Below are 18,939 nucleotides of genomic sequence, written 5' to 3' on the forward strand. Positions count from 1 at the left end.
TAATTATTTGAATTATAGGTCCTTTTTGCTTTCCATGTTTGTGCACTTTATAATATGTTAATGTACATTATGTATTTCCACAATGTACATCATGTATTATCATAAAACCTTACTACTTAAAAATTTTGTCAATGTCCAAATTATAGCTCTGTGCCTATCATATTTTGTAAACTTTTAAAAATATGTTATGTACGTATATTATTACTGAAAAGTTACTATGATCTGCACTTCATTTGATTTTAATGTTCACTTTCCTATATATTTCTATTAAATTTACCTAGTTAACTTCAAACTTTTAAGACTCAAACTTGTAAAAATAATGTAATATTTTTATTAACAAAATGCATACCATTTTCAAGTAATTTATTAATCTAAAAATTTACTATGTTATTTATGCCAAAAAGAGACATTTCTCTTTTTTTTTTTCATTTTATTTTTATTTTTTTCTAAATGTGCTGCAGTTACTACTTAGCTCTTCCACAAGCTTAGTGGGAACAGTCATTGGTTCTGAAAATATGTACTGTTAGTTTTTATTTCTATGCTTTGCATTTTTAGGATATTCTTATTTTAATATATGTTCCCAGATTTGTTTATTTATTTTGGTGGGATCACAGATTTCTTTAAGAATCTGTGGGAATTACAGCATTCCCTGGGTAGTCTATAAAATTAGATTAAGGCATGCAAAGAAGTGATTTCAAAGTCAAAGGGATACTTCAAGTGAGACACAGGTGATAGACAAACCAGCAAGCAACTGGAGCATGAGGGATGAGGAGTTCTTTGGTTCTGGTTTCTTTTATTTTACCATACGTTCTGTTTTAGGGTATTCCATCTCCTGTGTATTTGCCCTACTTTTAATTGTGAGTTGCACATGGGTCTTTCCACCATTTCCTGACAATTAACTGCATGCATGAGCTGCAGTGTATGCACATGCTGCAGTAACTATGTGATAATGAGGTTAGGTCGACAGAAGGACATCTGGGTCAGTCAGTGCCTATCCCTGATTGCGTGATAATGCCCCGGTTATGCTTCATGGTTAGCTTGCTTTCCTGTCCACTTAGGGTCCCCTTTCAGTTGAGGTCTTCTCCTACTTTGGCCCACTTCTCATCAGAAAAAAATACAGTTGACACAGGTCAGCTGCCCTTGGCCACCCGCAGAAGTAAGAACAGCTCCTGGAGGCTGTATTGCTACATCGTACTGCCTGTCTGCGGAAGGAGGAAGAGTACTGACCCTTCCAGGCCGTGCTCCCTGCGCACCACCTCCTTTGACTAGGCTCCACCTCAGACAGTGCAGTTAGCTATAAACTCACCGGGGGCTGAATATCACCCTTGTACCAGTCACTTCCCAGGAGCCCACCTGTGAGCGCATGAGGCTGTGGAGGGACTTCTAGGTAAAAACCATAGAGCAGGCTTGCTTGGTTATCGTGTGCACTGTTTTCACGTGTTCCCTCTCCCATGGGATGTCGTCACTTAGCCCATATGCTGAAGGTATTCCTGCCCCTGCTTAGCACGGGAGAGGAAAAACTGACACTATTATAAATTTTATTTTCTTACTCTCATCTTAACTAACATATAGGCCACCAGTGAAAACATTGTAAATGAAAAAGTAAATAGAGCCCACTTGACGTGTCTGAGAGGTAGGAATATTGTTTTCTTGGATTATTTTGTTTTATCTCTGCTATTTAATAAGTACAGTTACAATAAACTCCCTGCCTGGCTCGTTATTTTAATTCAAATTATTTTAATATTTTGTCTTATAAAATGGATCCTATTAACGTTTGTTGAGTCATTTCCGTGATATTGAAGTTATATTTTTTATCTTCTCTTAAAAAGACTATTAAATAGATGGCCTGTTGAATTTTGTCTAATGCCTTTTCTGCATTTATTTGTATAAAACATTTTCCCTCCACTTATTTGTAGATCTAATGATATGGCTATAATGTAATTATTCTTTTCTTACATTGCTGAGCTCTTTCCATTGATAGAGGAAGAAGTTCTATTATGGTGGTGTAGGGCTGAATAGCTTTGGTGGGAGGGGATGTACCTTTTTTGCCTTTGATTTTAGAGGGGAAGGCCTTCAGAATTTTACCATTAAGTATGGTGTTACTTTGCAGATTTTGTTAATATTTGAAGAATATTGCATTATGTACAGTATTAAGTTAATTTACTTATTTTTACCATTTTACTGTGATTAATAAATGAAAATCATTTAGTGGCTTGAACAGCATTCTGTTGAACATTACTATTCAAGAGTACCACCCTTAGCATTTGTGTGATGTTACATAGATACAATTTTTTAGGCCAGAAATCACTTGTCACAATAAGAAGGTACTTCTTCACTGGGGAGAAAAAGTAACACTGATTATCTTTTTTAAAAAAAATTTATCTAAAAGGAAAAAGAGAAAAAACAAAGCGGTGTAAGGGTACAAGTAATAGAGAACTACAAAAAACAAAACAAAACAAAACAAAAAAACAGTAAGAAATCACCAGTTAATAGATTACACATTATCATCTTAGAGATAGTTGCTCAAGTCACAGTATCAAAGCATACAAAGTGGACATTCAAACAGTGAGACTGCAAACAGTTGTGTTCAATGATCCAACCAATAACATTAATATAGTCACCTATTTAACACCCCTAAACACACTTGCAGTTGTATCCTTTAGAGCACTTTTTTTTTCCTCTCTTGTTTACAACAAAATTTACACATTTTGCATTTTATTACTCCTTAGTTCTTATTACTTTTTTTTTGGAAGAGAATAAAGTCAAATATGGCAAAACAAAGCTGTCAGTCAAAACCAAGGATAGACATAGCACATGATGTAAAAACAGAGTATAAGGTTATCAACAATGGTTACCATAATGCCTCTTGCTTCCTTAAAAAGAATTGTCTATCTCATTAGGTATTATAAAGTTGAACAAAACAGTAGAGAACAAGACCAATAAAACCTAAACCTTGTAAACACTACAGGACTTCCAAAGAAGATAATAGTCAAACCAGAATGGGCATCATAGTGAATCTTAATGCCTTCAAAGTAGTTGCCTATACCCTCAAACCTGATACTATCATACAGAATGAAACAGAGTCTAATCAGTCAAAACAATAGTGGGAGTATTACAGGACTTCAAATCAAGTTAATAGGAAATCAAAATTTACTATAATATATCCTGCTCATTTTTTTGATTTTTCCCCTTAATTAAAAAATCATAAAAAATAACTAATTTTTTAATAAGGGAGAGATTGAGATAAAAGAGAACATAACAAAACAATACAGGTCAAAGCATGGCAGTTTCAGCAACTTAGTGCTTCACCACCAAATAACTTGACTTAATAGTAGTTACCATAGGGTCTTTTTCCTTGAAATATTTGAATATAACTTCATATACTATAGCTTCAAACATATCAAGTCAGTGTAAAACCATTCAAGTGGATGAAAACATTGTAGGGTATTTAGAACCAGCTAACAGAAAACGAACAATCGTTTCTATACCTCTTTGCCTATAACAATTTTTGTTTATACTATAACATATAATAAAATCCAGCAAGATGCATCATGATAAAACCAATGGAGACAGAAGAGCCATAGTTTGGTGGGGCTTCAAAACAAGATGATAGTAAATCAGCACTAGCTATTATGATGACTTATTTTCTTCAAAATAGCTGTTCATTTCATCACAGGCAATAATATCAAGCATCCCAGAATAAAGCCATTCCCATTAAGAAGTGAAAACTGTATAAGGCTTCAAGGCCACATAATGGGGAATCATGATTACCCCATACATTTATATATTTGAATCAGTACTTACATTAGGGAAACTATTCGGTATTCACACATGCTAGATTGATTTATTTCACTTATGAGTATGGTCTCAAGCTGTGCCCATTTATTGATAAATATCTCAATATGATCTTCTTTATAGCTGAGTAATACTCCATTGCATAGAAATACCACAACTTTTTATCCATTCCTCAGTTGATGGACACTTGGATTGTTTCCAAGATCTGGCAATTACAAATTGTGCTGCTATAAACATAGGTGCACATATATCACTGTGGTATGATGCGTTCAGTTCTGGGAATATGCCTAGAAGTGGAATAGCTGGAACAAATGGGACTTCCAATTCCAGCTTTTTGAGAAATATCCAGACTGACCTCCACAAAGGTTGTACCAGTCTACACTCCCACCAACAGTGCAGGAGAGTTCCTTTTCCCCACAGCCTCTCCAGCATTTGTTGTTGTTGGTTTTCTTGATCTTGGCCATTCTTTCAGGAGTGAGATGGAATCTCAGTGTGGTTTTAATTTGCATTTCTCTAATGACCAATGATGATGAACATTTTTTCATGTATTTATTTGCCATTTGTACTTCTTTATCTGAGAAGTGCGTATTCATCTCATATGCCCATTTTTGGATTGGATCTTTGAATTTTGGGGGTCTGAGTTTTTTAATTCTTTATATGTTTTAGAAAAAATTCCCTTGTCTGAGGGGGAGTTCACTGAGATCTTTTCCCAGTTTGTGGGTTTTCTTTTCACTATGTTGGAGATTTCTTTTGACATGAAGAAACTTTTTTAAAAATTTTATTTAAAAGGAAAAAGAGAAAAACACAAAACAAAACAAAGCGGTGTAAGGGTACATGTAATACAGAACTACAAAAAAAAACAGTAAGAAATCACCTGTTAATAGATTATATATTATCATCTTAGAAATAGTTGCTCAAATCACAGTATCAAAGAATACAAAGTGGACATTCAAACAGAGAGACTGCAAACAGCTGTGTTCAGTGATCCAAAAACATTAATATAGTCAGCTATTTAACACCCCTAAACACACTTGCTGTTATATCCGTTAGAGCTCTTTTTTTTCCCCTCTCTTTTTTACAACAAAATTTACACATTTTGGATTTTATTACTCCTTAGTTCTTATTACTTTTTTGGGGGGGAGAGAATAAAGTCAAATATGGCAAAACAAAGCTGTCAGTCAAAACCAAGGATAGACATAGCACATGATGTAAAACAGAATACAAGGTTATCAACAATGGTTATCAACGATCTCTCTTGTTTCCTTAAAAAGAATTGCCTATCTCATTAGATATTATAAAGTTGGACAAAACAGTAGAGAACAAGACTAATAAAACTTAGGCATTGTAAACATTACAGGACTTCCAAAGGAGACAATAGTCAAACCAGAATGGGCATCTTAGTGAATCTTATTGCCTTCAAAGTAGTTGCCTATACCCTCAAACTTGATACTATCGCACAGAATGGAACAGAGTCTAATCAGTCAAAACAAGATCGTGGGAGTATTACAGGACATCAAAACAAGTTAATAGGAAATCAAAAAGACTTACTATTATATATCCTGCTAATTTTTTTAATTTTTCCCCTTAATTAAAACAAACATAAGAAATAACTAAATAATTTTTTTAAAGAATAAGGGAGAGATTGAGATAAAACAGAACATAACAATATAACAATCAGGTCAAAGCATGACTGTTTCAGCAACTTAGTGCTTCACCACCAAATAACCCGACTTAATAGTAGTTACCATAGTGCCTATTTTTTTCCTTGAAATATTTGCATAAAACTTTATATACTATAGCTTCAAATATTTCCATATCAAGAAGCCCAGAATAAAGCCTTTCCAATTAATAAGTGAAAACTCTATAAGACTTCAAGGCCACATAATGGGGAATCATGATTACCACATATTTTTATATATTTGAATCATTACTTACATTAGGGAAACTATTCGGTATTCACACATGTGAGATTGATTTATTTCACTTATGAGTATGGTCTCAAGCTGCGCCCATTTATTGATAAATATCTCAATGTGATCCTTCTTTATAGCTGAATAATACTCCATTGTATAGAAATACCACAACTTTTTTATCCATTCCTCAGTTGATGGACACTTGGGTTGTTTCCAAGATCTGGCGATTACAAATTGTGCTGCTATAAACATAGGTGCACATATATCACTGTGGTATGATGCTTTCAGTTCTTCTGGGAATATGCCTAGAAGTGGAATAGCTGGAATAAATGGGATTACCAATCCCAACTTTTTGAGAAATCTCCAGACTGACCTCGACAGTGGTTGTACCAGTCTACACTCCCACCAACAGTGCAGGAGAGTTCCTTTTTCCCCACAGCCTCTCCAGCATTTGTTGTTGTTGGTTTTCTTGATCCTGGCCATTCTTTCAGGAGTGAGATGGTATCTCAGTGTGGTTTTAATTTGCATTTCTCTAATGACCAATGATGATGAACATTTTTTCATGTATTTATTTGCCATTTGCATTTCTTCATCTGAGAATTGCGTATTCATCTCAGATGCCCATTTTTGGATTGGATCTTTGAATTTTGGAGGTCTGAGTTTTTTTTAATTCTTTATATGTTTTAGACCAGAGTCCCTTGTCTAAGAGAGAGTTCACTAAAATCTTTTCCCAGTTTGTGGGTTTTCTTTTGACTATGCTGGAGATTTCTTTTGACATGTAGAAACATTTTAATAAGAAGTGGTCCCAGTTATTGATTCTGGGAAGTATTTCCTGTGCGGTTTGAGTCCTGTTCATGAATTCTCTACCTAGCCCTATGTCTCCAAGGTTTCTACCCAATTTGTCTTCCAATAGATTTAGTGTTCTGTTTTAATATTCAGATCTTTGACCCATTTAGATTTTAATTTAGTACATGGTGATAGACATGGGTCTAGCTTTAGTTTTCAGCAAATGGAGAGCCAGTTTTTCCAGCACCATTTATTAAAGAGACTGTCATTCTTCCAATGAACCTGCTTGGCTCCTTTATCAAAGATAAGGTGGTTGAGTGCTTTTGTAGTTGTGGTTGTATCTTCTAATCTATTCCATTGATCTTTGGCTCTGTTTTGATTCCAGTACCATGTTGATTTTACTAACTGTTGCTTTGTAGTATAACTTCAAGTCAGGGAATGTGATGCCTCCTGCCTTGCCTTTGCTGCTTAGAATTGCCTTTGCTATTCTAGGTCTCTTCTGGTTCCAGATGAATTTTAGGAGTGATTTCTCTAGATTTATAAGGTATGTTGATGATATTTTTATTGGGATTGCATTGAATCTATATAACAGGTTTGGGAGAATGGCCATTTTCACAATGTTTGTTCTTCATATCCATGAGCATAGGATATCTTTCCATTTTCTGAGATCATCTTCAATTTCTTTTTTCAGTGTATTATAATTTTCCCGTTATAGGTCTTTCACTTCTTTCGTAAGAGTAATTCCTAAATATTTCATTTTTTTGCTTGCTAGTGTGAAGAGTGTGGTTTCTCTTATTTCCCTCTCTGTGATTTTTTTGTTAGTGTAGAGGAATGCTATTGATTTCTGAGTATTGATTTTGTATCCAGCTACATTACTGAATTTATTATATCTAAGAGTCTTTCAATGGAGTTTAGGGGGTCTTCTATGTAGAGTATCATGTCATCTGCAAACAATGAAAATTTAACTTCTTTTTTTCCTATCTTTACCCCTTTTATTTCTCTCTCTTGTCTAATTGCTCTGGCTAGTACTTCCAGTACTATATTAAATAGGATTGGTGATAAAGGACATCTTTGTCTTGTGCCTGATTTTAAAGTAAAGGCTTTCAATTTTTGGGCATGTAGTATGATGCTGGCTGTTGGTTTGTCATAAATTTATTATATTAAGGTAAAGACCATCTATTATATTATTATATTATATTATATTAAGGTAAAGACCATCTATTCCAATTTTCTGTAAAGTTCTTATCATGAATGAATATTGGACCTTATTGAAGGCTTTTTCTGCATCTATAGAAATGATCATGTGATTCTTACTTTTTTTCTTTATTGATATAATAGATTACATTTATTGATTTACATATGTTGAACCATCCCTGCATTCCTGGGATGAGTCCCACTTGGTCATGGTGTATAATCTTCTTGATGATTTGCTGCATCATATTTGCCAATATTTTATTGAGGATTTTTGCATCTGTGTTCATTAGGGAGATCGGTCTATAGTTCTCTTTTTTAGTTGGGTATTTCTTAGGTTTTGGTACTAGAGTATTTGCTTCCAGGAATGACTTAGGAAGGATTGCTTCCCTTTCAATGTCATTGAATAGTTTGAGGAGTGTCAGCATTAGGTCTTCTTTGTATTTCTTGTTGAATTCTGCAGTGAATCCGTCTGGGCCTGGGCTCTTCTTTGTAGGTAAGGACATTAATTACATTTTCAATTTCATTAATAGAGACTGGGTTATTCAGCAGTTTTACATCCTCTTGATCTAGGTTTGGTACTTCATATGTTTCTAGAAATCTGTCTATTTCTTCTGTGTTATCAAATCTTTGAAAGTAGAAGTTTTCAAAATAGGTGTTGATGATCTTCTGTATTTCTGTAAAGTCTGTAGTTATTTCACCTTTTCCATTTCTTATTGCATGAATTTGAGCTTTTTCTTCCCTTTTTAAAATAAAGTTGGCTAGGGGCTTATCGATTTGATTTATTCTTTCAAAGAACCAACTCTTTGATTCGTTGATTCTTTGGATTGTTTTCTCAGTCTCTATTGCATTGATTTCTGCTCTGATTTTTATAACTTCCTCTCTTCTGTTGGCTTTGGGCTTGACTTGCTCTTCTTTTTCTAGCTGTTTGATGTGTAGCATCAGGTTATTTATTTGTATCCGTTCTGTTTTCCTGATGTGGGAACTCAGTGCAATAAATGTTCCTCTGAGGGCGGCTTTCATTGCATCCCACAGATTCCGGTAAGTTGTATCTGCATTTTCATTTTCTTGTAGGTATTGTTTAATTTATTCTTTAATTTCTTCTGTGACCCACTGATTACTCAAGAGTGTGTTATTCAGTTTCCATGTGCTTGTGGGATTTTTGCAGTATGTTTTATCATTAATTTCTAATTTCAGAGCGCTATGATCTGATAACATGCAAGGGATGATTTCAACTCTTTTGCATTTGTTTAAATGTGTTCTGTGAGCTAATATATAGTCTTTTTTAGAGAATGACCCATGTACTGCTGAGAAGAATGTGTATTCTGATGTTTTTGAGTGGAGCATTCTATATATGTCTATCAAGTCCATTTTTTCACAGGTGTGATTGAGTTCTGTTATTTCTTTGCTCATTTTCTGTCTGGTTGATCTGTCCCTTGGTGTCAATGCCATGTTAAGGTCTCCTGTTACAATTGTGTTACTGATAATTTGAGTTGTCATTTCTGTTAATAGTTGTTTTATATAACTGGGAGCTCTGTAGTTTGGTGCATATATATTTAAGATACTTATCACTTCCTCTTGGAGTTTTCCCCTAACGAGTATGAAGTAACCTTGTTTGTCCTTTATGATCATTGTCGGTTTAAAGTTCATGTTGTCTGCAAACAGAATGGCTATTCCTGCTTTTTTTTGGATTCCTGTTGTGTGAAGTATTGTTTTCCATCCTTTGACTTTCAGTCTGTGAGTATCCTTCTGGGTTAGATGGTTTTCCTGTAAACAGCATATGGTTGGATTTTGTTTCTTGATCCATTCTGCTAGTCTATTTCTTTTGACTGGCTTATTGAGACCATTTACATTAATGGTTATAACTGTTATATGCTGGTTTATTGTTGACATGTTATCTCTCTGCTGTTGCATCTTTATCTTTCTGTTGTTTAATTATCTGCTTTGCTTAGTGATTTTTCTTTTGTGTATCTAAACTGTCTCTCAATATTTTTTACAGAGTTGACCTGGTGTTTATGAAGTTCTTCAGCTGTTCTTTGTCATGGAAGTATCGTGTATCACCATCATTTTTGAATGACAGTTTTTCAGGGTACATCAGTCTAGGTTGGAAAGCATTTTGCTTTAGGATCTGTAATACTTCACTCCAATGCTCTTCTTGCTTTTATTGTTTGTGCTGAGAAGTCTGCTATGATTCTCATAGGTTTTCCTTTATAAGTGATCTGTCTTTTCTCACTGACAGCTTTTAATAATCTATTTTTGTGTTGGATTTCTGGGATGGTGATTATTATATGTCTGGGTGTAGTTTTATTTTGGTTATGGCTATTTAGAGTTCTATAGGCTTCACTGTACCTGATGTCAGTTTCTGATCTCATGCTAGGGAAATTTTCAGCTATTACTTCTCTAAATACTCTCTTGACATCCTTTATGTTGTCCCCTTCTTTTTCATTAATCCCTATCAATCGTATGTTAATTTTCTTTGCATCATCTTGCAGTTGTTGAATTGTTATTTCCTGATTCCTTGTTATTTTTAAAAGATCTTTCCTTTCCTGTTCTAGCTGCAATCCTGTCTTCAAGGTCTGAAATTGTATTTTCACTTTCATTGAGGTGGTTTTTACAGCTTTCAGTGGAGTTTTTTATTTCCTGTATATCTCTGTGCATCTCCTTTATATATTGTGTTTGTTTGTTATATTGCTCATCTCGGGATTCTATATTTTTGTTTAGTTCCTCCAATTTTTTAACTGTTTTTTTCTTTAGATATATTCAGCATCTCTTTCATTTCTTTTATCATTTCTTTTTTTACCTGGGAGATTATTTCACATTTGAATTCCTTTAAAGCTTCCTGGAGTTGCTTGTTTATTTCAGTAGCTATTATGTCCAATATTTGAGGTATATGGTGTGTATTTTCTTCTATATACATTGCTCCTAAGGTTTCTTGATATGGGCTGGAGGTTTGAGGTTGTAATTTGGTCTTTTGTTTTGTCATTTTCCTGTATTTCTGTGTTTCATGTGTTATTCAAAAGCTTCCTCAGAGTCTCATGGAAATCCACTTATATGTTCACAGCTCGTGGCATTCTGGCACCCAGTTTCCCTAGGCTGCTGGTCCTCTAGAACCAGTGGCCCTCTTCTGCCTGTTTAGAACTCCATAGTTCCAGATAAGCAAGCCTCTAGGGACACTGGCCCCTGTCTGCTTGCTGGAAACTCCACAGTTCTCTGAGCACAGCCGGAATGGGGAGGCAAATGTAGGTGCCAGGGGCCAACTTAGCCACTTTACAGCACCCAGAAGGCTCGAGAGTCCCGAAACAGTCTGGGCTTGGGGCCGAGTGCACTGGGCATTTATCGCAGGCTGCGGGGCCTCTGGAACTGGTGATGCTCGCCTGCTTGCTGAGAAATCCACAGTCCTCCATACACTCGGGGAGGCGGATTCAGGCGCCCCAGATCTGCCCAGAGAGTGCAAGAGTCCCAAATAGGCTGGGCTCCGGGGATAGTGTGCGCCCGCCTACTTGCTGGAAACTCCACAGTTCTCTGAGCGCAGCCGGAATGGGGAGGTAGATGTAGATGCCTCAGACCCACTTAGCCCACCACTGATTATCTTATATTCCTATTGATAATTTATTCATGTTGTTCTTGCCTTTATATTTCAAAATACATAACCAGATATGAAAAAAGAATAGATTAATGGGTTTGTATCAGATGAAATTTCTAAGCATTCATTTTCCCTTGATATGTATTGATGAACAAACTTTAGTTTCTATACAGCGTTATAGGGTATAGATTTAAAATATTTATCACATATTATATATGTATTATACTATGTTATCACTTTATATTTATTAGTACATTATATTTGTCACCATAATTTCTAAGATATTGTAAGTTCATCTTTAGTTTTAATTTATTTTTTTCAAAAAACTAATGGATAATTCCTCTCCCCTTATCTTCAGCCTTTTGTTTTTGTATAAAAAGCAGCAGGAGAAAATTATTAGAGACTTCGGGAAAAAACGGATGTATATAACCAGCAGCATTGAAGATAAAATCCTTGGGGACATCTTTCCCAAGTGTGAAACTAAGGTGAAAGGGAAACATGCAGGTGGGAAACATGTAAGTAATTATTAGCATTTAAGTATAATTAGTATAATTAATTACCTTGAAATAATTTATTTGTGATACTAAAGTTGTAATTTCTGCATTGAAAGATCTTTCCTTTTATTGTTAATCTTCTGCTTCACATTCTCTGATGTAGTATAATTAGTATACTGTTACATATTACAGTGATTGTTTTTATAATTAATGCTTTCTACATTTTTTATCTCAGTTATTACAACTTGTAATACTGATAGAAAATTTATTGGTGATGAAAAACAAATATTTTGTCTATTCAGGACTGATGTTTTTATGCATAGTATAATTTTCAGTGTTTTATAATACAGAAAATTTCTTTGAGGATAAAATAGAAAAGAAAGAAATTTTCTTCTATCAACTGAGTCCTACTATACACTGGGCACTGTTCTGGGTATTCTGAGTGTGGTGTGTAGTTTATTCTCCAAGACACCATTAGACCGGTGTTTTTACTACTTTTTATGAAAAGGGAAAGCAAGGCTCAGTTGTTCTTGATTTTCAAAAAGCCACATAAGCTTTTGACTTCAGGTCATCTGATGTTACAGTGTGCTTTTTTGAACTTTAGAGTTTTTTTTGTTTGTTTGTTTGTTTTGCTTTGTAAATTAGGTGATGATAGAAATCAAGACTCAGGATTAGAGTGGAATTAATCGTGATAAACTTTACAATTTTTAAAGCATTGTGTTTGTTATAAGTAATCTTCATGTGTGAGCCTGTTCCTGACTATGAATGGTTCAGTTACATAAGCATGATTAAAAAGGACTAGGGAAGGTCTTAGTGTGTCATTAGCATCAATTCTAGGTAAATTGAAAACCTGCATCCTAGATGAACATCCTTAAGGAACATCCTCAGGTCCTAAAATCAAAGTTACTTTTTGAACAGAAACACAGGTTTACAAGGCAAATGGATCCTACTCAGAACATTTTCCTCATCGTACTCAGAGCTAGCTATATTGCCTACACCACATGATAGTGAGCTCCTAGGAAGTTATAAAGTTCCTGTGAAGTTTCTTTGGAATTGATGTATATATTGCAAGCTTGTTTACTTTAGAGTATGCCAGAAACTTCTTTATATGATTTAAATGAAAAAGGTTTTCTGTAAATGTTGTATCTTTATAACCAAGTTTTGTATACTGATAACTAATTTGGGTATATTTGGATATATTGATAACCAATGTATGTGTTTTAAATTTATAGATATAGATATATTAATGTATTTTATAGATATAAAGTTTAAGAAGTGACTATCATGTGTATGAACAGGAAAAAAAATTCAGTTTTCTAAGATTATTTTATCTAATATCTATAAAGTAACATAGAACATAACATTTTCAAGACTTTGTAAGTATTTTTAACATTATGAAATTTTTGGTGAGATATATTTATTATGAAGTTTTAGATTTCTCTTTTCCTTGATCATATTTCTTTTTCAAATACATTTCTATTAGTGCAAATTAATTTGACCAGGTATTTTATTTTCGTGTGGCATTTCCATATATGCACATGACGTTGTAATTATGTCTTCCCCCTCTGCCCTGATTTGTATCCCACCCCCTTTCCTCTTTATTCGCTTCTTCTTGTGTAGTAATAGTTTCCCTGGTACAGTCTGCTTTTTTTTTAGATACCATATATTAGAGAAAACATGGAATATGCTACTTTTTGGCTCTGGCTCATTCTGTTTAACACAGTCAGTAATCTATAATTGTATCCATATTTTTCTGCAAATGACATATTTCATTGTTGTCTGGGGAGAATGAGTAAATATTCCATTGTGAAATTGGCTACATTTTTTTTTTTAGTATTTATCCATTAATGAGTACCTAGGCTAATTCCATATCCTGACTATTGTGACTGTTCCACAATAAACATAGATATGGGCATATAGCATACCAACTCAGATTCCTTTGATTGTATACTCAGGTGTGGTATACCTGAGTCATCTGACAATTCTATTCTTAGCTTTTTGAGGAAACTATGAAGTTATTTACATAGTGAATATACTAATTTGCATACCTACCAAGAGTGTAATTGGTTTTCCTTTTTCTTATATTATTGCCAATATTTATTATTTTTTATTCTTGATTATTGGCATTCTGACTTGTATTATAGAATCTTAATAGTTTTAATTTGCATTTCCCTAGTGGCTAAAAATTCTGAGCATCTGTTCATATACTTACTATTTGTATTCTTCTGAGAAGTGTCAGTTCAATTCTTTGCCTGTTTATTGATTGTGCTATTTTTAGGGGAACATTAAAAATTTTGTGTTTTACTATTATCTTAGTGCTAATTAATTTTAAAAACCCTTGGTTCAATATATGTAATATATTTTTATCCTATCTATCCCCAATATACTCCCTGTATTCTATGTATTAATCCTTGGTTGAAAAAGAAGCTGACAAAGGTTTTCTCCAATTTTGCAGGCTATCTCTTCACTCTGTTGATTCATTTGTTGTATAGAATCTCCTTAACTGAAGGTATTCACATGGTTTGGTTCTTGTTATTATTTTCTGTGCTATTGTAATTCTACTCAGGAAATCTTCACCAATGCCTATGGCATGTGTTCCCCTATGTTCTCTTGCAGCAGTTTCAAAGTTTCAAGTCTTAGACCTAGGTTTTTGTTTTATCTTGAATTGATTTTTCATACAGGGTGAGAATTAGGGTTTGGTATAAATCTTCTACATATGAATATCCACTTCTAGCACCATGTATTATAGAAGTGATCCTTTCTTCACTATGTGTTTTTGGTTTCTTTGTTAAACATCAGATGACTGTAGTTATGTAAGTTTGATTCTGTGACTTCTAGTCTATTACTCTACATGTCTATTTTTGTGCTCAAACCATGCTGTTTTTATTTTGGTTTGATAATAAAGTTTGAAATCAAGTATTGTAGTATTGTAATGCTTCCAGCATTGCTTTGTGCTTTAGACTGCTTTGAATATTCTCAGTCTTTTGTGTTTCAATATGAATATTAGGAATACTTTTCTAATTCTGTGAATGTTATTGGAATTTTGATGGGGAATTACACTGAATCTTCGGATCATTTTTGGTAGTAAGGGCATTTTAACAATATGATTTCTGCCAATTTATAAATATAGGTTGTCTTTTCATCTTCTGTGGATGGTCCCTGGATTCTTTTGAAGATGGTCTTCTCCAATGTCTTTTGTTAGTGTTCTGCAGTTTTCATTTAGAGGTATTTTACATCATGGGTTAGGTTGATTCCTAGGTATTTTTGAACTATTGTAAATGGAATTTTCCCTCTTATTCTTCATAATTTGCATATAGAATGCTTATAGGTTTTAAAACATTGATTTTATGTCCTGATACTTTGGTGCAGTCTTTAAGAACTTGATATATAGGATTATATTGTATACAAATAATAATTTGAGTTCTCCTTTTCTATTTGTGTTGTTTTTATTTTTTTATCTTGCCTAATTGCTATGGCTAAAATTTCAAGTACCATATTGAATAGGACTTCTGAGAATGGATATTTTGTCTCATTCCTGAATTTAAAGTAAATGTTTCAAGTTTTCCCTATTTAGTATGACATTGCCATGGTTTGTTGTATGTGGCCTTTATTATATAGAGACATAATCCTTTAATACTTACTCTTGTTTAAGACTTTTACCAGAAGTGATGTTAAAATTTGCCAAAGATTTCTATGTCAGTTGAGATGAACAGGTGGTTTTCAGTCTTTGATTCATGAACCATCCTGGCATTTCTGGAATGAAACCAACTTGATACTGGTTGTGTTGGTCAGCTTTTCCACTTCTGGGACAAATACCTGACACCTACCATTTAAAGGAAGGAAGGTTTAGTTTCAGAAGTTTCAGTTCATCTTTACACATTGTCCTGAAGCAGAAGCAACATGGAAAGGCCACTGTGGAGTATTTTGAGTCACTTGTACAGTCTCCACTTAGCTGGATTCAAGGCAGAAGCAGCATAGTGGAAAGGTCTGGTAAGTGGGAAAACTACAACTCATATCGTGGTGACCAGAAGAAAAAAGACAAGGAAGTACTGGGGAAGAAGATGCACCCTTCCGGGTCGTGTGCCCAAAGACCTGCCTCTTCCCGCGAAGCCCTTTCGTTTTGCAGTGTACTCAGCTGCTGACTTTCTCTGTAGCTGAATCCCCAAAGAGTATGGTCTCTCCATGATTCAAGCACATTCCCGAATCCACACCATGAATATTTTGTTGCAAACTACATTTTACCTCTGGCCCCCAAAAGTTTTGTGTATGTCTTTTAATGCAAAATGCACTCAGTCCATCTCTAAAGATTTCTAAAGTTTTAATCATGAAAGCATTACAGACATGTCTAAATCTAAATTCTCCTCTGATAAACAAGGAAACCCTTTATCTTGAGCCTCTGTAAAAATCGAAAAGAGCTGGGGATTTAGCTCAGCAGCCTAAGCACCTGCTTGGCAAGTGCAAGATTGTGAGTTTGATCCCCAGAATCCCCCTTCCAAAAAAAAAAAAAATCAAAAAGAAAATAATATGGTGCAAAAAAACTTTATCTTTCCAAAAGGGAGAAATAAGTATGTAGAAAAGAATGAACCAAAACAAAGCAGGTCAAATGTTAAATTCTCTGGCTTTGTATCTATAACTTGGGGCAAGTTATGATGAAATTTTTTAAAGCACCTTCTCATTGCTAGAACAAAATATCTGATAACCACAGCTTAAGAGAGACAAAACTTATTTTGGATTAAAGTTAAGGCCATAGTAAGTTGGTTTCAAGGCAGCAGCTTCATGGTGGAAGGGCCTTGCATGGAGAAAAATTGCTTACATTGTGGTGAACAGGAAGCAGAGAGAAACAGAGACTGGGGGAGATGCATCCTTCCAACTAACTCTCCAGTGCCTGCCTTCTACCACTAGGCTCTATCATATCAGTTCGGTGGGTGAATCCACCCGTGAGTAGAAGGCCCTCTTGATCCAATTCCTCTCAAAAAACCTTCCCTGTGAGCTAACTTAGAGAGTTAGAGAGAACTTTCCAGGTTCTAGCCACAGTGCACATGGAAGTTGCTTCCTTCATGGTAGTTAGAAAGTAGGTCAAAGAACACCAGAGAGGAAAGGGTCAGGGACCAAAGCTAGTCCCAAAGGAAAGGTCACTGTCCCATTACCCAGGAAGGCACACCAAGACTTGTGCTTTGCTAACTTCAAGCAAGTCATGTACGCAATCACATATAACCATTGTGATGGTGTGTGATTCTTTTAATGTGTTGCTGAATTTGGTTTGTATTATATCATAGAGTTTTTCCATCTATTTTCACAGTGTGTATGTGTGTTCTTTTTTAAATATCAGAGTGATATTGGCCTAATGGAAAACACTTGGAGTTGTTCATTCTACTTCTATTTCATAGATTAGTTTGAGAAGTATTAGTTCTTTTCTAACGATCTACTGAAATCCAGCAGTGAATCTTTCTGGACCTGGACTTTTCTTTGTTGAAACAACTTTTGTTACTGCTTTAATCATATTATTAAATATGATTAAGTTTTTTATATCTTCTTGGTTCAATTTTGGCAGATCGTGGATGTATGGAAATTTATCTGTTTCTTTGGGACTCTCCACTTTATTATATACATTTTTAAAATAGTCCTAAGTTGTCTGTTTTAACACTGTCTTTTCCATCTCTACTTGCATTGAATTTCTCACTTTTATTTATTTAATTAAGGATTTATCAATCTTCTTCAAGTTTTTAAAGAGCCAGCTCTTTGTCTTATTATCTTTTACATTATATTTTTATTCTCTATTTCATTATTTTCAGATCTAATATTTATGATTCACTTTCTTCTGTTGAGTTAGATTTTTTTTTTTTGCTAAGGTCCTTAGATGTATCATTAGGTTATTTATTTGAAAATCTGATTTTTGACATGCCCACCAATAGCTATGAACTTTTCTCTTAGAACTGGCTTCTTTGTTTGCCAGAGATTCTGATATGTTGTGTTTCTCTTTTCTCTCATTATAGATGCCTTTAAAGTTTGGTGTTGATTTCTTCAGTGACCCATTCTTTGTTTAAAAGCACAATCTTTCACATGTATGTAGACTTTCTGTAGTTTTTCTTGCTCTTGATTTTGAGTTTCATTCTATGATGATCAGATAACTTTCAAGAAGTTACTTTAATTATTTGTAGTTGTTAAAATTTCTTTATGGCCCAAAATATGATTTATTTTGGAAAATGATCTATAAACTGCTGAAAAGAATGTGTACTCTGAAGTTATTAAAATGCAACATTCTATAGATTATTATAATGATCTAGGGTGGAGTTTAACTCTAATTTTTTGTTGTTATTGATTTTTTTGTCTTGGTGATTTGTCTTTGTTTTTGAGAGAGGAATATTGAAGTCATTCACCATTATTATATTGGGGCCTGTCTACTGGCGTTTGATTTGTAAAACCGGGCATGAATAACTTCAGTGCATGCATGCTTACAATTATTAAAATTTTGATGGATTTTTCTTTTTATCTAAATACTGGCTTTTTTGTCACTTCTGACCAAATTTGGTTCTCAGACTGCTTTGATGGATACCAGTATAGCTATTCTTTTCTTTTGGATTCCATTCACATGAAATGTCAGTTTCCATACATTTATTTACAATCTGTGTACATCTATACTGGTGAGATGTATAACATGCAGGCAGCAAAGATTTGTTTATTTTTTGTTTGTCCAGTCTGCCATCTATGTCTTTTAATTGGAGAATTAAAAATACTTATATCCAGAGTTATCACAGTCATGTATGCATGTTAATTCCTATCATTTTGTTGTTTGTCTAAACTGCAGGTCTAATTTTCATTTGCTTGTCTAATCTTTCTCTTCTAGCTGTACAGTTTCTTAAAGAATTTTCTGCTTAGTGTTCCCTAATTTCTTTTTGTTTTCCTTGGAAGGCCTTTGTTTGTCTTTCGTTTCTGACTTTGATGAATATTGTACTGTAACTTCACAGTTATTTTCTTTGAAAGCTTGAATTAAACTGTTGTATTTTTGGCCTTTAAATTTTTATGCTTAGAAATCGGAAGTTATTTTGATGGGTTAAATTTCTCTCATATTATTAATTCTGTTAAACATATCTCTGCTAATAACTCTTCTTTCATATTATCATGTTTTCATTGTTTACAGTCACCATCACATAATATTGTAAACATTGTCTTCAGTTCA

The 18,939-nt window shown here is 34.1% G+C and overlaps 1 protein-coding gene across 1 annotated transcript in view; it reads left to right on the forward strand.

The window, feature by feature from the left end:
• The window catches only part of Lrriq3 (leucine rich repeats and IQ motif containing 3), a 146,953-nt gene that overhangs the window by 46,140 nt on the left and 81,874 nt on the right, over positions 1-18,939 (forward strand). Inside the window, exon 5 of the mRNA XM_063258272.1 lies at positions 11,627-11,783. Within this exon, the coding sequence (XP_063114342.1) occupies positions 11,627-11,783 (157 nt within the window). The remainder of the gene's footprint in view (positions 1-11,626; positions 11,784-18,939) is intronic.

This window comes from Cavia porcellus, unplaced genomic scaffold (assembly GCF_034190915.1).
Source record: "Cavia porcellus strain 051 isolate PalLab524CR breed Dunkin Hartley unplaced genomic scaffold, mCavPor4.1 scaffold_1, whole genome shotgun sequence".
Taxonomy (NCBI): domain Eukaryota; kingdom Metazoa; phylum Chordata; class Mammalia; order Rodentia; family Caviidae; genus Cavia; species Cavia porcellus.